Source organism: Taudactylus pleione, unplaced genomic scaffold (genome assembly GCF_031769625.1).
Source record: "Taudactylus pleione unplaced genomic scaffold, aTauple2 ptg000290l, whole genome shotgun sequence".
NCBI classification, from domain to species: Eukaryota; Metazoa; Chordata; class Amphibia; order Anura; family Myobatrachidae; genus Taudactylus; species Taudactylus pleione.
The window spans coordinates 11,501,473-11,521,862 of record NW_028284692.1 but is presented as its reverse complement, the minus strand read 5'-3'; the positions used below and the strand labels follow the sequence as shown (position 1 = coordinate 11,521,862).

General features: G+C 43.8%; 1 protein-coding gene across 6 annotated transcripts in view; it reads left to right on the top strand.

Moving 5' to 3' along the window:
• GAS7 (growth arrest specific 7) overlaps window positions 1-20,390 on the top strand; it is a 473,968-nt gene that overhangs the window by 342,302 nt on the left and 111,276 nt on the right. For all 6 annotated transcript variants that reach the window (XM_088482672.1, XM_088482667.1, XM_088482671.1 and 3 more), the window contains one exon: window positions 2,184-2,269. In XM_088482672.1, the coding sequence (XP_088338798.1) occupies window positions 2,184-2,269 (86 nt within the window). The remainder of the gene's footprint in view (window positions 1-2,183; window positions 2,270-20,390) is intronic.

Sequence of the window (20,390 nt, the reverse complement as noted above, 5' to 3'; positions counted from 1 at the left end):
TCTGGAGTTTTTCTTAAAAAATCATAAAAACAGCTAAAATCACATAAAATGGGCCTGTTTTTGTTCCTACATTATAATTAACCTCAATAACATTTATTTCCAATAATTTCCAATCAATTTTGACCACCTCACAATATTATTTGCTTAATCTAGTTAAGGCCAAAAGGTTACATCCAGCTAGCTGGCTGACTAACCTAAGTAACACAGTGGGCGGCACTAACCTGTGGCAGTTCAGTTTCTAATTTCCAACATGGATACAGTGTGTTATAAAGTGTGGGTTGGATACAGCAATAGTGCACTTACTGTGACAGCAGTGTGGGCAGAGCGGGGTTGCTGACAGTGTCCTCAGTACATGGAATGGCAGTGCTACGGTACTGGCAGTGTCCTCAGTGAAGGGTACCGGTGATGTCGGCAGTGCAGGGGTGCAGTGGTGTGTTAGTGCAGGTTTGATGGCTATGTCGGCAGTTCGGGGGTGCCAGCTGTGTCTTTAGTGCAGGTTTGCTGGCTGTGTCGGCTATGCGGGGGTGCCAGCGAGGTCTTTAGTGCATGTTTGCTGGCTGTGTTGGCAGTGAGGGGGTGCCAGCGGTGTCCTCATTGCAGGTTTGCTGACTGTGACGGCAGTGCGGGGATTGCTTGCGGTGTTCTCAGCCTATACGAGCGTGCAGTTTGATGGCCGCGATGGTCGTGACCATCGCCACTGCGAGCCGGAGCCTGCGGTTGAGTTTTTCAACCGCAAGGCCCGGAGTGATTTTGGCTCTATCAGAGCCAAAATCACTCCCACTGACATCACTAGTGATGTCAGTGGGCCGGCTTCTGACGGTAGGCGTTCCCTTGGGAACGCCCCCATCAGGGAGGCACGCCCACCACGCCCCTGGCACGCCCATCAACATCGACAGCACGCCCCCTTTGATCAGACACAACGAGCGAAGGAAAGTCCTTTGCTCGTCGCGTCTGGCGCATGCGCACGACGGAGCACACCATCGACCCACTTGCGAGCGGACAGCCGCTTGCGAGTGGGTCTGAATCAGGCCCTAAGCATTAATACAGGGGGTGAGCCTACTCCATAGTCAGCTCTGGGACGTGAATAAGAGTATCTGCTTTTGGACTCACCGTATGGTGGACCTAGTTGTAACAGTGCAAGGACCTCCAATACAAGTGGTGCAATGAGAGTACCCCGAAAAAGAGAAATTGATAGAGATAATAGTGAATAGTGGTTAAGAAAAAATTGTGCACCTTATCACAGTACTACAAGCTGCTGCTTCCCCATATGCAAATTTGCCTTGGTGGAGAGTGAGCGGGGTAGTACTGGTAGTGACATAGGAATATAGTTTAGTAACGTGAAGTATGTGCAGGGGCGCCAAGAGGGGGGGGCGGGTACAGATTACCGGGGCCCGGGTTTCCTGAGGGGCCCGTCGGGGCCCGGGTCCAGCGCCGCTCCCCCTCCCTCACAGCAGCCCAGCACACACAGCGTGTGCTGAGCTGCAGTGGAGACTGCTCGTGGCTGCTGAGCAGCAGCCACAGCAGTCTCCTATGCCTGTGGGGGGAGCGATCACACTGATCGCGCCCCCCTGGCTTTGAGCAGGGCTGAGCGCCCCCCTCCCTAGCGCGCAGCGGCGCTGCATACCTTTGTTTTTTTTCCAGGAAGGGGGCGTGGCCACGCCTCCCGCGATTAGGCCACGCCCCCTATTAGCCGGGCCCGCCGTGGCTCTCAGCGGGCCTGAGTATGTGTATCTTAAGGGGGTGGAGGGACTCTGTTATCAACAGACATTGCAGGGTCCACATCCACCTCAACTTTGGAAAAACACAGTCCACTGAAAAAGATAGTGTACTTGCTACTGTATCATTAGGTACAGAGAACCATGAGTACGTCGACCTGGCTCCGGCATCCTTGTTCCCCTCGGCTACGCTAGTGCTGTGCTACTGCTATCTTATGGAAACCCGCTCATGCACAGCGGGTCCCTATTGCAGACGGCCGTTACACTGTACGCTCCTCAATGTGCTGTCGACTTGTATATTTGCGTATTTTAGATGGATTAATAAAAGTGAAGTTTTAATATAACAAATGACTGCCCCCCAGAAAAAGAGGTCCTTTTCTCCATATCTCTTGCTAAGTGCATCATAATATAATTTTAAAAAAAACCTCTTGTTCTTTATAAACATTTTATCTTATGGTGTATTTTCAGTAAACGGATTCCATTCGTCAGGTTCTCCTATACACCAGCAGGAATCTGGTCATGTGAACATCCGAAAACCCAGCAGTGACCCCCAGGTGAGTGAGACCTCATTAGGAACATTTTATGCTAAACATTTTCTATACTGTTACATCATTAATACAGTATTGTGACCCACAGTAACCAATAGGATCTTGTAACTTGTACTAGAGAATAAATGGACTGGGCTGCCGAGAGGTTCTGTAAAGTACCTGTGACATCACAACCACGTAACCCTTGGCAAAAGGGGGAGGGGAAAGGTTAATGTGTACTGTTATAGTTATACTTTATCCTTCCCCGGGTCATGCCAGACTGTAAGCATCTTTATGGATACTGCTCAATACCAGTAGTATGAGAATTGTTATTATTGTTATAGATGTGTCTTGCTACATCTTTCCTCATAGCGCCGCATTCTGGCTTCCCTGCTGCGGCATGTCAATAAACGTTATGGCAGATATGCACGTAATGGCATGGCGTATTGTATGCCACGAAAGACTACACGCATGCAGTACACAGTTTAACCACTGGGTGGCGAATGCCGGATGGATGATACTGAATACAATACTGTACTGTAGCTGTAGCACTGTACTGTAGCAGTGGACAGTAATCTGTGAGAGGTTGGCCAATCACGTTCAGGCATTGTACAGAGTCACTCCTCAGGTGCTTGAAATGATCTCTTTGTGTCAAGACTAAACCGCTATAGACAATATACTCATTACGAGCCATCCACACTGTATACTGTCACTACTAAAAACACACGGGCAGTTTTTCATAAAGAGAGATTATTTCAAGTTCAATACTTTTAAAGAACTCTGCTCAACTTTATGCATTGCTCCGCCCTTTCCTCATCCCTTCATCTCCACGAAGAGATGCCCACTCTGTAAGACGCTCACCTTACCCACTCACCCACACACACCAGCCATATCAGCAGTCACACCTGTTGTGTACTGTATGATGATCAGCATGCCACTTTACAGCAGGTAAAGTGTATAATACAATGTCAATAGCAGTTTAGTGTAAAATGCAGCTAGGTGGCATACTATACAGTAGCATAGAAATGACAGTTGGTGGGAAATTGGGAGTTCAGCTGAGTTCCTTAAGAATATTGAACTTGAATTGCTCTGTCTTTATTTAATCCTCCATTCATGACAAAGCGCAGTCCAGCACTACTGTATAATGTAATAAATTACAGGTTCCGTCAGCCAATCAGCAGACAGCACCTTAAAAGCTTTGTTGGCTATTTGACACATGCGCTGTGCAGTTTAGGAAAAGGGACATCTGGTGGGCATAAAGTTGTATTACACACTCCAGTTTTTCCAGTGCTTCAGTATGTTACGTTACGCCATACTGCAGCATGTTGCAATATACATCCCCAAGCAGCGGCACGGCAGGGTGCGATTAGCATGGCGCGCTACATGTCATATGGAGCAATGATTTAGCAGGACACATCTGTATCCTTTATTTACATTTATGCACCACAAGAGGTCCGCATCGCTTCACAAGGTACATAACACATATGCACAAACCAAGAACAAAGTACAGAACTTTGCAGGACATGGACCTGGTTTATAAATATTGCTGCATCAGCAGTCATAATACCCAAGGGAAAGGTCCCATTATATGCAGTGGGGAGAAGTGAGGGAAGACAAAGCACATGAGGATAGAGGGCCCTGCTCATGGGAGCTTACAGTCTACAGAGGAGTGCCACAGCGGGGAAACAACGAGCAAGGAGCATATGGGCCAGTGGGTTAGGAGGAGAGCTGAGAGTGTTCGATAAAGAAGTGGGTCTTGAGAGCCCTTTTGAACCTTCTAGAGAGGTGGAGAGTTTGATAGGGAGACCATTCCAGAGGACAGGAGCAGCATGGGCAAAGTCTTGGAGGCGAGAGTGGGAGGAAGTAATTAGTTGGGTGGAAAGGTGGCATATATTTGTGGAGTGAAATTGGCGGGTGGAGTGTAAATGGAGGTAAGGTCCAAGATGTAAATGGGAGAGGATTGTAAGTAAGAGTGAGGGGTTTGAATAGGGTTCTGAAGGCGAGCCAGTGTAGGACTTTTGGGAGAGGGCAGGCAGACATAGTACGTTTGGAAAGGAAGATGAGCTGGTCCACAGCATTAAAGATATTACATTGCAAGCTGCTGCCGTGACCTCACATTTGTACATAACAGCAGAGGTGTCACAACGGGTAGTGACACCCGGTTCAGCACTATCTGACTGCAAAAGGCTGCGTGGTCGTGTATCCAAAAGGCCAAACCCTCTGATTGTGTTTCGTTTTGGGGGAGTGGCCACTTGTCTCGCTCCCATCCTAGTCACTCTGGGGGCTTGCCCAACACTCCGGGAGCTGCATGCGCCTGTCATCCATCACTGCTGCAGCTCTCTTCTGTGACACCATCCGAGGGCTTGACACCAGGGCCGTAGCTAGGGTAATGCGGCCGGTGCCATCGCACAGGGCACCACAGGTCAGGGGGCACTGTTTGGGCCTGTTAAATTTCTGTTTATTATCATTCTTGCTTGTAGCTTCTTATTTCATCCCCAGCATCTCTTGGCCTCTTCTATCTCTTCTCTGGCCCTTCCCCATGAAGCCATGGCCCTTTTTTGGGTGCATTATGTCCCTTTGAAAAATGAGGGGGCGCCAATGCTCTTTCTGGCACAGGGCACCAGAAAGTCTAGGTACGGCTCTGGTTGACACCATAATATCAGAGCAGCTCTGGTCTTTTGGTATCACCCCCTTGGATGGTGTCACCCGTGCGGCCCACACCTGGCTAGGGAAGCCACTGCATAACAGCAGTTATGGAAGGTTATTTTTGTTTTCACCACCTTGGGCTGCAAGCAGAAAATGAGTAAGAGACACACACATTCCGCGAATCTGCCTGATGGCGCTGCTGCAGCAACTCACATGTAGCCAAATCGGCCCTTTGGTATGAAATTATTATTTGTAGTTAATTTTATAGATATATGCCAGTTTTAGTGGGAAATCTTTGTTTGTGGGCTCACCGCCTAGTCACTGACTAATATGGAATATAATTTCTCGTAACTTTTCCCAAGTATTGCTTATCATACAGTAGAAACGTATAGTATGGATTTATAAATGCTTAAAATTATTTTGTAGAGTCAATAAAAGTTAACTCACCTTCTCTCCAGAGTTTCCTCAATATTCACCATACTATACAATGCATAACAGCATTGTAATGGGGGTGTAATTTTACTCACCTGAACCTCTGCCATTTTCTTGTCATGGACTATCTCCAACCAGCCCCAAAAGGGGAGACACACATCTGCTAATTGGGCAGCACTTGTTGGCAAAACTGAAAGCATTTGTGTCCGCAGCTGAGTTCTGTTGCCAGTCAACATTACTCGTAAATATCTGTACACAAACATGCTGCTTGAGCCATGAATAGTTAAGGTAGAAAACTTCTAATTAGATTGTTACACTTAATATTTCAGTATATGAAACATGATAATGAATGATACATTCAGTAAACCTTACCGTGGATCTAATTTATGCTGAGCAATACTGCTGCTGCTCCAGTGATACTTGCTCTGAGAGGTAAGGGTTAACTATTGACTTTGCAGGGCCAGCCTCAGTAAATATGTGCATGCTTTAGCTGGAGCCCAGGTTTGGCATTTCAGTTCTATTAATAATAATAAATATAATAATAAAATGTAAAAAAATAAATAAAAAATATTGAATAAAAATTGTAAACCATTATACACTGAAAAAAAATGTTTTATTCCAAGATGAAAATATTTTTTCATTGATAATTTATCACCATCACAGACGGGTTATTGCAGCATTACTAGTGCAACCTCATTACTTGCCCATGCAAGGAATCATTCCGTTGGAGCCGGCAATAGCAGTTTTTCCCCTGCGGTAACTCTTTGATGCATAGAGCAAAATTAATAAAATGTCTTTTACCAGCTATTCACCTTTTAATAAGTCAACCCTGATATGTCCCAGCATGCTCATCCAAAATCTCTGGAGGTGTGATATAATACCCAGGGGAAGAAGTAGGCTTTGGCTGGTTTCGACATGCCCTGCAATGCTCTTCCCCACCGCTGAGACTGTTCGACTTTTCTGTATTGTTTTAAACAGTTCATAGTGCATAAATGCTGTATGTATGCTTAATGTTTTAAAGACTATAATAAATCATTAAATGCCTTACTGTGGTTTTCTAGAAGTGTGTGGAAGCATCAAAAGTTTCTGTGCAGCTTGTAAGCTAGTACTATGTCACTGTTATAGCATCTATTTTTTTTCTAATTAATTATTGTTGTATTTCATTTTTTTTCAGTGTTAGCAAACTTACAGATGGAAGACACTCTAGTGCATAGTTGCTGACTTTTAGGACCTTCCCATCTGAGAGATCCTAGAAGGGAGGACCAAGTGGCAAGTGCAGGGGGCATGACAACACAATCTGCCTTATCTTGGCCCAACCCCTGTGGTGTAATGCCATGAACCGCAGCATCACAATGGTGGGACAGGGCCACTGTGATATAAATCATGTCACCAAGCCCCTGCCCACTTCCCTTGCAAAGGGCTCTCTGCTCTCCTGGGAGTCGGGCTGAACTCCCCAGAATTCATGAGTCTCCCCGAGATTCTGGAGAAGCTCATCCTGTAGACAAGTAATTTATGCTCTGGAGTGTATCCACATTATAATGCCATATATATAGCAGATGCCATCTGGTTGGTGTTCTACCAGAACTTGGTACCAATGCAATTAATGGAGAATTAACATAGTACAGAATGTTTTTGTTTTTTTTAAGTGACATCTGTTTACATTATTTTATTAATTCTTATAATGTAGAAGATTTCTGAACCAAATACTGTTTCCAGAGCCACTTCACTGTAATTGTAGCTCTCTTGTTAAGCATGAGTAACACAGTGGATTTATGTGACAAGTTTGCTAGGAAAGATTCCCTTTGCTGCATGTAAAAAGCCATTAGAGCTTGTAGCATTTGTCATGTGTCTGAGGGCACCAGTAATATTCTCGTAATATCAGTAATTGTCGTGGTACACAGGACCCTTTGTCTTTCCACGAACCTTGGTCTTCCTCCCTCCCTATGCGACATTGTTCTGCATCTAGATATCTGACAGAGATTTGTGAAGTGTAAAAAAATTGCAGCAATCTTACATCATTAGAGATAGCAGCTTTTTATCTCAGGTAAATCTAGCTTTCCATGTAGTATCTGCTCACGTAAAAATCCTGCATCCAACATGAAATACATTTATATATTATAAAGGATCAGACTAATTTATCACTTTTAGTGCTTTGCCCAATAGAGTTCATTTAGAATGATTTCTTTTGCTGAAATCAAGGTAATCTCATATTCCAATTTAACTCTGGCTATTCCACTTGTTGTTCAAAAACATTGTTGCTTTTTACAGCTACAATGTTACTTACAATCTGGTGTAGCATGTATATTTTAAGAGAGAGTCCACTGGGTAGTGAACATACTTACCCACTGGCATTGATTTGTGGCACCCAAAAGGAGTGTTGTCTTGGTTGAATGTGAGCCTACACAGATTGGGGCATTGGCCGAGGGGATAATGGGTACAGTATGTCCAGATTGTGTCCTGTTCTTTTTTTTTTTTTTTATCACTTGCAGTCTTGGGAAATTTAAAGGAATGGTATAAATAATTATGATGATGGAACAAATTAGATTTTCCTACTTGTATAGCTTTGTGTTCTTCACCCCCTTTCTATGTTTGGATGATTAGTAGGGGCACATAGTGGGGGTCCCTCCCATAGGACCCCACAATTGTTTTGAGAACAATTCTGTAGCCAGGAGCTCTGATAATTATTATCTTCGGCACTGCTGTAAATCTGATACAGCACCTCTGGGTAAATCTGTCTGCTGATTTAAAACCCGCTTTAAAAGTTATTTTATCCCACTTATAACTCTGGTTGCCATATCTAGGTTCAGTGAGGATTCCCCCTTCACCAGGCACATGAATGTCTCAGTGGGGTTTTGTTTTAACTTACTCTGAATTAGCCATACCTCCAGACATTCAGGACAAAATAATTCATGCTGTGATCCGCCCCAAATTCCACCCAGAAATGCCCACTTTTAGGCTTTTTTCCCACCTCCTACAAGGTTTGTGAATTTTGACAGTCATGATGTATGAATTAATTCCTCAAGATTATTTTCCTGTTATGGAACTCTGCATGCATTATAATTAAATAGTGTAGGTAAAATATGCATGTGTTATTTCTCCTGATAAGGTGATCAAAATTCCAACTTGTTCTGAAATTAAGCTGTTATGAGGTGGGTTATCTGAGGTGTGTCATAATTGGTGTTTCCACTTTTGTTTTTTTCCCCTGTTCATCCTGGTTTGCAGCAGTGTTTCAACTTTTGGATTTTTTACCCCTGTTTTTGGCACTGTTAAGGTATACTGATTCCACCTTTTTGGATTTTTTTTCCTGGTTGGATAAAATTACCTTTTTCAGTTCTGAATTTTTGTTTACTTAGTTTTGTCAGCTCTCCTTTTACGTAATTATAGGAATGTCAGGCTTTGTTTAGCTCATCCCATCACTAGCTAAATTTTGTTCCCTGCAATTAACACCATCTTGACAAGCTTAACCTATGCTCCCATCCATTAACCAGCAAAAATACCCGGAAATAGGCATGATACCGCAAGAGGAAAAAAATGACATTTGTACTGTGGATTCATATTTCTCATTGTTCATAAAGTCCCTTTATTCACTAATTAGAAATCAGGATTATTTGGGCTTCTTATAAGCAAGAATGTCTCCAATTGTCTTCTGATGTCAGTTTCATTAATCTCCTTCATGCTGCCACTTTAAGAAACCTCATTGCATTGTGTAAGGTGTGCTTCACAAAGCATACAATTAAATTACCTACATTACTGATTTCTGCCACCAGATAATATACTATCATAAGGCTGAACTGTGCATGCATTAAAGTCCTTGGTTCATCTGGTCATACATTTGTGAGTATCCCCTGCACAACAAGCTACTGTGCACCATTAACAGTGACATCGTACATTCAGGGCTGTAACCAGGGCTGTGCGACTAGTGCAGCTGCCAGGGCACAATGCCAAGGAAGCGGCATGGATACTGCTCCAATTATACCTTTTTCAAGCTTGGCGGACTCCCATCTTTAAATGTGGGTGCCACCGCAGCTATATGTGTCATTATAGGGGCGGCAGGTAGTGTCCTCCCATGCGTATATGGAAAACCTATCGTAGCACAAGGTAACATTGTTTTGTGATCACCAGACAATAAGTACTAAGGGGAGGGGCGATTCTAGAGAGGAGGGGGCCTGTGCGCAGTCTCCGACACGGGCCCCCTCCTCTCCGCCCGGCGGCAGGCAGCGCACTGAGCTGTGCGCGGCCAGCACTGGAGTTATAGACTCTGGGCACTAGAGTGTGCCCAGAGTCTATAATGTATGCACAGGTCACCGGGAAAATGGCCCCCGCGGCCATTTTCCAGTCGTTTTACAGCGCCAGACCCCCGCGCCAATGTGGGACTTTTGAGAGGTAAGTAATATTATGGGTACAGGGTGTGCGGTGCGGGGCCCCTCTGGACCCAGGGGCCTGTGTTCCCCGCACACCCTGCACCCATTATAGATACGCCCCTGACTAAGGGATCCTATAAGAAGGAGACCCCCTTAATTATTGGAAGCTAGATTAGGGGACATCTTTCAAATCCCTTGACTATTGCCTGGTGAACACACTGATTACCAGGCAATAATTTCTATAGAAGCATTTCAAATGAGCATGACCCTGTCTTTCAAATGAGGGTGACCCCTTGTTTCTAAGTTTCAAGGTTGTGGGGATAGAGGAACTTAAAGTCACTCATCCAATTCTCCTCATTCATTTATATTATTCCTACAAAACTGATGTCATGCATGTGCATGATAACATCACTTCTCAATGCTCATAGCTGAACTACAAATCCCCCCACTGGTCATCAGGACCAGTGGGGAGAAGGTAAATTAGCTTTACTTTCTCTTTTGTCCCCTCTCTGCAGAGTGCAAGTGGGGCTCATCCTCAGTAGTTTATCTGCAGAGCACCATTTGTTCTCTGCAGAAAAGAGGTTAAACAGAACTTTAAAAAGGGATCCTTGGTCCCAATGATGATAATAAGGAATCTTCACAAGGATACTCTGAGTAGCCCAGTGTAGAACAGAGCCAGAAAGACAATACAATACCACAATTTTTAGCTAGACATACAATATGTTATAATGGTATCATTAAGAACCAGTGAACCTAAAGGAGGAAGGACATAAATGGTCAGTTTTCTTTTAATTCATCCTACAGTTTCCGCTGTGGTTCATCATGTTTTATAGAAGGGGAGAGGGGGTATTATTTGGAGATAATACATTTTGTTTATAGATTTGATAAGATATTAGCATTTATATTACCGTATAATTTAAACTTTTTTTGTTTATTTCAGCAAATAATCTTTTATTATATGGTATAGTACAACTGTACATGCATAGAATGTAATTAATGCATATAATATTCTGCTTCAATTGTTAATACAATCTGAGTAATCTATATATACAATACTGTACAAAAGTTTTAGGCAGGTGTGGAAAAAATGCTGCAAAGTAAGAATACTTTCAAAAATATAAGTGTTAATAGTTTGCATTTTGTTAATTGATAAAAATAAAGTGAATGAACAGAAGAGAAACCTAAATCAAATCAATACTTGGTGTGACAACCGTTTGCCTTCAAAACAGTATCATTTCTTCTAGGTACACTTGAACTCAGTTTTTGAAGGAACTACGCAGTGAAGTTGTTCCAAACATATTGGAGGACTAACCATAGGTCTTCTGTGGATGTAGGCTTGCTCAAATCCTTTTTTCTCTTCATGTAATCACAGACAGTCTGGATGATGTTGAGATCAGGGCTCTGTGGGGGCCATATAATCACTTCCAGGACTCCTTGTTGTTCTTTATGCTGAATATAGTTCTTAATGACATTGGCTGTATGTTTGGGGTCGTTGTCCTGCTGCAGAATAAATTTGGAGCCAATCAGATGCCTCCCTGATGGTATTGCATGATGGATATGTACCTGCCTGTATTTCTCAGCATTGAGGGCACCATTAATCCTGACCAAATCTCCAACTCCATTTGCTGAAATGCAACTCCAAACTTGCCATGCTTCACTGTTGCCTGCAGACACTCATTATTGTACCACTCTCCTGAAATAGTGACGTGTGGTGTGGTCAATGGCTGGGGAGGCACACATGGAGATGGCTCTGAGTGCTGGGAGCCTGTCTCATCCCCTACTCACTGTAACTCTCCCCTCACTACACTAAGTTTATGTGTCCATTGATTCTCCTATCTGCATCACTGTGTGTTCTCTTGCTGCTGCTGACTGAGCTCTGATCTTTAAACACTGCAGTGCACTTCCTGGTCACATGACACATCCAAGGTGTCCATTAGTGCTCAAAGCACGTCCCACATACTCAGTGGCATGCCTCTATTAGCTCTCTTTCTTTGCAGCTTAATGCCCTTGCTGTGGCCCCACCCCCAGCTCTGCAAGCAGTATCAGACTATACAGAAGGGAGGCAGAGCTGTTTCTGCTTCATCTCTTGTCTCCCTGCAGTCCCAGGGAGCTCCACAAAGCTGGTGAGGGTTAACTATAAAAATTATTACTATAAACAAACATGATGTTTAGAAGTTATAAATATCTTATTCTAATCATTTTTATATTATCTCTCAGGAGTATGACAGGGGAGGCTCTGCCTACCCTGACTGCATGTCCCTGTTCTGAACAGCACATCTTGAAACCCCAGTCTGCATCAAAATCTTTGCCTGGGAGAGACCTTGCTGATTTTGTGTGTGTGTATATATAACATATAATATATGACCTAAACTATGCTATTATGCTTTAGTAATAAGTAAAGTAAATTTGCCGCAATTAAGCTTCATTTTTAGATAAATGTCAGTTAATGCATGACTATGGTTGTTTGTATTACATTAGTTTAATATGTCAAAGGTTGGATTTTTTGTATGCCCGAAAGATGCACTTTCTGTAACTCAAATCTAGTGCTGCTCTGATGCAACCCATGATAATGAGTGGCCTGAATGCCCAGTGCAGAGGTCAGATAGTTTTTGCTAAATGATGTTGTAGCAAAACTATTTCAAAATTGTGGATCCTAAAATTGATTAGAGCAATAGTGCTTTATCAAACACCAGAGGGATTGGTAAAAGAAAATTCTTATATTTAATCTGATAAAGGTACAAAGTACAGTACCAGAGTAATGTGTGTCCAAGCTTCTTAAGGCGTTCCCTCATGTAACACTTTATACAATCCTCATCCTTGATAGGTAAGGGAAATAAGGCTAATAAAATAAAATATGATCATAGTTCAAAGTAGGGCTGAGTGACATAGTTTATACATAAAAGCAGCTATAAACTATAAAACACATGGGAGGTGCAAGGACAATTTAAGGAACATGATGCATTATTGAGCCATATACTGTACATGCTTTCTCAAGAGCATGTTTGTATAGTATTTGTGTCTGAGCGACATCTAAGTGATATTTTGTACATTGTATTGTCACAATTCGTAATTTGCAAACATATATATTTATATAGCAAGTGCTCGGCACATTTTCTGTGGCAAAAGAAAATATAAACTGGAAAACCGTAACATCTCTGTATCAGATTGTAGGGCAAAGGAAGAAAGGTGGGTCTGGGAGTATGGAGTAGCTTAAAAATATAGATAACCTTTCCAACCCAATATTAACAACGTATCTAGAGGTACAATGTAGCCTGTCATAGATTGGTGCTAGGCAGTGATTTTGCATGCAAGTTTTAAATTGATGTTTAGAAGAAACAGCATCTGACAGACTCTTGTATAGTGATGTTCACACTCAGATGTCAGAAATCGAATGTACATGTAGCGCTATGGGGAGGGGGTGGTTGGCCACCCGATTGCACCGTGTGTGGGGACCGCCCGATATGTTGGCCGTCGGATCCCCTGTTGCGTCGCAAGGTGCATATTGCACCGTGTATGGGCGGCTTTAATTCGGATTCTCGCTTATTGTTTACAAACTAACATCTTGTCCCTGGTTCAGATTCCCTTGTCTATCTGCCTATAGCTTACACTCTCCTGCATATCATCTGTAGGGGGTAAGTATTTTGTTTTTCATTCTCTATTCTAGCCTCAATACGCCATACAGCGCGAGACTCCCAGGGCTGTAGAGAGCCCGGCCGGGCCCAGGTAGAAGAGGGGGCATGGCCTAATCGTAGGAGGCGTGGCCACGCCCCCTTGACAAAAAATAAATAAATTAATCACTTTTGCAGTGTGATCGCTCCCCCCCCACAGCCATAGGAGACTGCTCCAGCTGCTGCAGCAGCCGCGAACAGTCTCGCACTGCAGCCCAGCACAAGCTGTGTGCTGAGCTGCTGTGAGGGAGGGGGGGGTGACGCCTGACCCGGGCCCCTCTAGCAAGCCTGGGCCCAGGTAAACTATACCCGCTCCCCCCTCCTCTCGGCACCCATGGAGACTCCTGGCACGACTGAGCTGCTCTGATAGGTGTAGCACACCATCTTTACGAGGTAAAATTGTTATGATAAGGTTAAGTATATGAACTAAATATGTTGTCGCCTGTCTACCATATCTAGTGTGGAGTTTTTGGGCACTATTCCATTGCAGTTTAGGTCCGTATTCAATTAGAGGGGAAAAGTCGGAAAGTTTATGCCTGTCCGACTTTCTGCCTCCGTCGCTTGTTTCAGAGGTGAAAACTTTGCGTGCGTGTCCCCGCTTTTCGCCCTATTCAATTCCTAACCACGCAAAAACTGAAAGCGGCGAATGCGGAACTGGCAGAAAGTACTGTCAGAAGTGGGGATATCAGTCTGTACCCCAATAAAAGATGCGCTACATAGGGAATCAATGTACATGTGTACTAATACCCCTAATAAAAGTATTTGGGGTACAGATAGTAGGTTAAATTGCTTCTTATTAGTGTGTATGCAAAAGTGGTGAAGAATGGCATAAAGCAGTATGTTTTGGAGAAAATAAGTAGACCAGTCAAATTTGGGGTACTTGAAAATGGGTGCTAGCATATTTTAATGTTTCTAAAGTGAACTTTTAAAAATTTTTCAAAAACGCACCCACTACATGCACCTGCAAACCCAAAAACACCTGACCCATCCTTACAGACCTCCAAGAAGTCTATTTCGCATGCTTGTCCTCCACTTTTTACTTTTTTGCCCCAAAAATGAAAGTACTTTTTTGAGGTGGTGTTAGGTTTTTTTTTTCTTCCAGTTTTGTCTTTTGGGGTACTGTACCCAAGAGTTCTTGGTCATTTCCCCACCTTTGCAACCCAAAATAAAGATTTTCACCTGCTATTAATAGGCAAATCTTTTTCGCCTATTACATTGCATTAAGTTTCCGCTTAGGCGAATTCCGGAATTTGGAGATAAATTCTGAGCAGGCGAAAAGAGTCAATACGCAAAACTTTTTAGCCGATTATGGCTTTCCACCTTTAATTGAATACGGGCCATAATCTGAAAAATATTGTTTTATGCTGATCAAAAGGTACCTTGTTAGCAGAATTTGTTTCTGTGTGCTGATTGGCCAGCGGAGCAGCCACCGTGTGGTGTACCGTCTTGAGGTCCATACTACACCTCTGACATGAGGAGAACTTTATTAATCTGGTAAAAGGTAATAATCCGCATTTAGGACTTGCAATGAAGATCCTCTTTAGAGCAATACTACACAGCAGGCGATAAGAGATGTGTGTGCACATCAGTGAAACAGTGAACAAAAAAATTAAATAATGTTGTTTTAGCTACATATGATTACTACACAAAGTAAGCATTAAAAGGAAGGTGTCAAAAATTTGCAACAAGAAAGCAATCCATTTTCAGTTTCAAGGCCAAACATTTTATATTCTTTTTTTTTAGGGAAATCTACTCATAGAATCCTGCTTTTTGCTCTTTTTAAAGGTGAATTAACACTGAAGCAAGAACCACAAAGTATTTATTTGTGGTGTTTAAAATAAATAAATAACATTTGCTTTTAGTTAACTTTATTGAAATCTCAAAAAGAAAAAAAAGTTTTTTTTGGCCATTTTGGTTAAATTCTATTTGACCTGTCAGACAGAGAACAAAAATACTACCTTAATGGTTTTTAAAAAAAAGCAAAGGTATATTATTATAATTTGCATAAAAAATTAGTGATATGAACAGGACTTAGGAAACTCTTGACAGTGAAGGGGTTAATGGCATGATGCAACTTCATGTATTTTATGTTTAGTGGTCGTTTTTATATCACACTTTTCAGACCTCTAAATATAGACATTTGCTTGCTAAAGTTCACAGTATTCTTTCAGCCTATTGATGTCAAAATGCATTAGTCTAGAGGGTGAACTGTGTGGGAGTAGCTGTATTTCCTCTTTTTGTCACAACTGATTAGGTTTCACAAATAAACTGAGCCTGTACATAATTATAAAGAAACTGGACTTAGTTTAGAAATTATTTATTCCAACTTCATGACAGAAAATGTAGTTGACATTTTATTTGTAAATACAAATAACTATATAAAAAACATAGGCTGTGAAAATATAATATTATTTTATTGAGCATATGAAAAAATGAACTGCAGTTCAACTCTAAAAACATATATAAACATTAAATGAAAAAATAAATTAAATGTTGCATTAATTATCTAAACACATACTGTTTCCAATATATCATAGGAAAAAAGATATAATGTTTTAAACTCTATGTAGAGCCTTGATGGTAATCAGCATATGTTGCTATTGGCAACCAGAATGATATCAATCTATAAAGTAGGTATAGTCACTCCGTTGAAACCTGATATAGGGTATAGTGACTCCCTAAATACTGGAACCGTGGAGCTAACAAAATCTTGGTATGGTGAATATAATAGCGGGGGGTCTCCAGACCAAAACCCTCAGTCCAGTATCTCACCTGTCCTAGTGGACTCAAAGCTCCAAAAATTCCCTAGGAACCAACTGCTCCTGTGACTCCCAGACAAATAGAAACAAGTAGGTGTGCGAATGGTCCATGAGACCATTCGCCGCCGCCCCCTCCCTCTTACCTGTTAGCAGTCCAGCACACGCTTCTGTGTGCTGGGCTGCAGTGGGAGACTGCTCGCTACTGCTGAGCAGCAGCAGTGTCCTTTGCCTGTGAGTGGGAACGATCAGACTGATCACGCCTCCCATGGTTAGGCTACGCCCCCAGGCCCAGCTCTCTTCGGCCCTGCCTGTCACACACACATACCCAGCCCTGCTCCAGTCATCTCCCTCTCACATACTCATATACAGCCACCTCCCTCTCACACACACTTGTACAGCCACCTCCCTCTCACACACACTTGTACAGCCACCTCCCTCTCACACACACATGTACAGCCACCTCCCTCTCACACACACATGTACAGCCACCTCCCTCTCACACACACATGTACAGCCACCTCCCTCTCACACACACATGTACAGCCACCTCCCTCTCACACACACATGTACAGCCACCTCCCTCTCACACACACATGTGCAGCCACCTCCCTCTCACACACACATGTGCAGCCACCTCCCTCTCACACACACATATGCAGCCACCTCCCTCTCACACACACATGTACAGCCACCTCCCTCTAACAAACACATGTACAGCCACCTCCCTCTCACACACACATGTACAGCCACCTCCTTCTCACACACACATATACAGCCACCTCCCTCTCACACACACATATACAGCCACCTCCCTCTCACACACACATATACAGCCACCTCCCTCTCACACACACATGTACAGCCACCTCCCTCTCACACACACATGTACAGCCACCTCCCTCTCACACACACATGTGCAGCCACCTCCCTCTCACACACACATGTGCAGCCACCTCCCTCTCACACACACATATGCAGCCACCTCCCTCTCACACACACATGTACAGCCACCTCCCTCTAACAAACACATGTACAGCCACCTCCCTCTCACACACACATGTGCAGCCACCTCCCTCTCACACACACATGTGCAGCCACCTCCCTCTCACACACACATGTGCAGCCACCTCCCTCTCACACACACATGTACAGCCACCTCCCTCTAACAAACACATGTACAGCCACCTCCCTCTCACACACACATGTACAGCCACCTCCCTCTCACACACACATGTACAGCCACCTCCCTCTCACACACTCATGTACAGCCACCTCCCTCTCACACACACATGTACAGCCACCTCCCTCTCACACACACATGTACAGCCACCTCCCTCTCACAAATATACAGTATATAGTATATACTTTAGCCCTGCTTCACTGCTGTCAGCCGGAGTTTCCCACTGTGCTAGTTGGTCAGCCGACCAACTACCAAAATACAGAGCACTCATAGGCCAGATGTCTTCTTGTTTTTCTTCCACTTAAATAATCTTGTCTTGAAAGACGGATTCTTGTTTTTTTGCATGTGGGAACGTTAGGAAGGAGCGCATTCATGTACCTAGCATGCACTGAGCAGGACACACCTCAAGCCGCCCTGCTTTTCCGTCACACAATACTTAATTTTTTATTTTTGTAGATAAACCCCATCTTGGTACGGGAGGTCGACACTTACTATGGGCCTGATTCAGCTAAGAACGCAAGTGAGAGAATGCACGCACTTGGCCGATGTTTCGCACTGCACATGCGTTGGTATCGCACTGCGCGTGTGCGAACAATTCCAGTGCGAGCGGGTAAGGGTATGCAGACTACACGCAGTGTGTACACAGACCATTCCGATATTGATTAGCAGGAAGTTCCATTTGTGGGTGGTAACGGGGGAGTAGTCGGCCAAACGCAGATGTGCCAGTACGTTTGAACGCCATTGCAGGGGCATGCATAAATTAGCCTTTGCGAGGTCCTACGCAGCCTGAGCTCTTACTGCGTGCGGGAAGTTGCTGAAATCCTGAGTGAGGTTAGGTCAACCACTATTATGCTAATGTATTCGATGGTTCTCGATGTTACTGGTGTTTCTGCTATCTTGCGGACTACTCAGGCTGTGAGTAAAGGGAGGTGGGTGGCATTATATATTGCTGGGCGTCTGCATCTTGTGTTGCGGTTGCTGTTCATATTATTTTCTCTGGGTGCACGTGCGATCTGTCATTTGCGTTCCTTGCTGAACCAAGACCTATGTCCATAGTGAGTATGTTGGTCTCGCAATGCCAGTCCAGGATCCTTACACTGGTGTAATGTTAAATTTGTAATGCCTGTGTTATGTATGTGAAACATCATAGAAGTGCACAGGAAAAGTACTGTTGTTTTCCTACTATAATATAGGGTGATGTGTGCGTTGGATACGGGATCCCGATCCCAGTGGTCGTGATGCTGGAGGTTAAAATACTGGCAACGGTATCCTGACGCCTACAGTTAAGTACCCCTACCCTAACCCTGCCCCTCCCCCACAGCCTAATCCTAACCCTCCCTCCCCACAGCCTAACCCTAACCATCCCCCTAGTGCTTAACCCCAAGTCTCATACTCACTGTCGTGATTACGGTGGTTGGGATTGTGGAGCCGGAATCCTGACTGCTGTCAGGATTCTGACCCCAGGACTGTGACCGCCGGCAGCCCGTCCGCCGGGATCAAAACTACATCCCGTAAGAGGGCCCTGTTTGCAAAATATAGGCATTGATACACAAGAATAAGTGATACTTATTGCATATTGGTCCAGCCAAATTGCAAAGGTTCTTGGTGAGCTGAATGATCCAGTCACACAGGAATGTTAGCCTATGTAAGAGTTTTTGTAGGTGTCTTGTTACTTTAGAATGCCATGGTTGATGTCTAATGCTGGCTACACACTAGCAGATATATTGGCCGATCAATTGATCGGCCAATATATCGTGTGCCCGACGGCCAGTGTGTACCAGCGATATGTCTGTGAACGATGTTGTTCACAGACATATTGACATATCGCATCGGCTCTGCTGCACAGCCAATGGCAGATATATCTGTCCATTGTGCTGTGTGTACGGGTGGTATGCCGACCTCCCATACACTTGCTGCAGGAGCCGCAGGGAGTGGGCACGACACCTCCCCCGGCCAGTGGGACCCATGGCTAGATGACAGATGATGGTTGTTCAGTGTGTATGAACTACCATCATCTGCAGATATATCTACAGATCACTCGATCTGCAGATATATCTGTCAGGTGTGTACCTACCCAGCTTAAGTCTATGTGGAGTATGATGGGTAGCTGGAGCCACTTCATTGAGGGCTATTTTTAGAGTTTGGTTATACAGCAATCTCAGGAGAAGTGAATGTAGAAATTGTTGAGAGCCGTTTTTGCACAGAGTTGGAAAGTTGTTGAAAATTAATAGCGTTAATGTATCTGGGGGGTTTAACCACTTAACTGACGTGGTTGTATGGGATGCGAACGCAACGAGCTGTGCTTCAGCTGACGAGGTGCGACCACACCGCCTGCTGTGTTTTTGAAGAGGAAGTTTGTTCTACACATGTGCAGAACGAATCTCCTCTGACTACACGGACTCTCCTGCAGACCCAGCAATTTCTGACCGGTTTTGCTGGAAAAATCTTCAGTTAAGTAGACTTCAGTGATGCTGAGCTTGAAGCAAAGGAAGAGAGTGTGCAGGTGATAAGGTTGTCATGTAAGAGAGGAAAATGGGTGTTAACGAATTCAGAAACTGAGTATAGCCTGGTGAATACAAGATCAAAGCAGTTGCCATGTTGATGAGTAGAAGAGTGTTGTCTGAAGGCACAAGGAGAATGTGGACCATCAGTAGGGATATTGAAATCCCCATGATGATGGTGGGGATGTCAGAGGATAAGAAGCAAGGCTTAAAGTGGTCCTGGAGAGGTGGTGGAACTCCTCTCCCCCACTGTCTACTCCTCATTCCCCCCCTGCCACGCTAGTCTGACAGGCCAAAACAAGTGTGAATACTGTTCTTTACACACACACTATTGTGTATAGGAAATGGTAAAGTGAATGGCGGGGAGCCGCCTAGGCCCCAGAAGCTTTTGGGGCTATGACAGTGTGAAATACATTTTAGATGTGTTTTTTTTTTAGCATTCCTGCCATCACCTGAGACTACAATGTTAGATCACTTAAAAAGAAAAAAAAAAGTTCTATATCATCAGTGTTATTTTTCAGCCGTGCCTCTGAGTTTTTTTTTTTTTTTTTTTATGGGGTCCCCACAAACTAGTCTATGTCACTTGGATGCCCAATGTTTT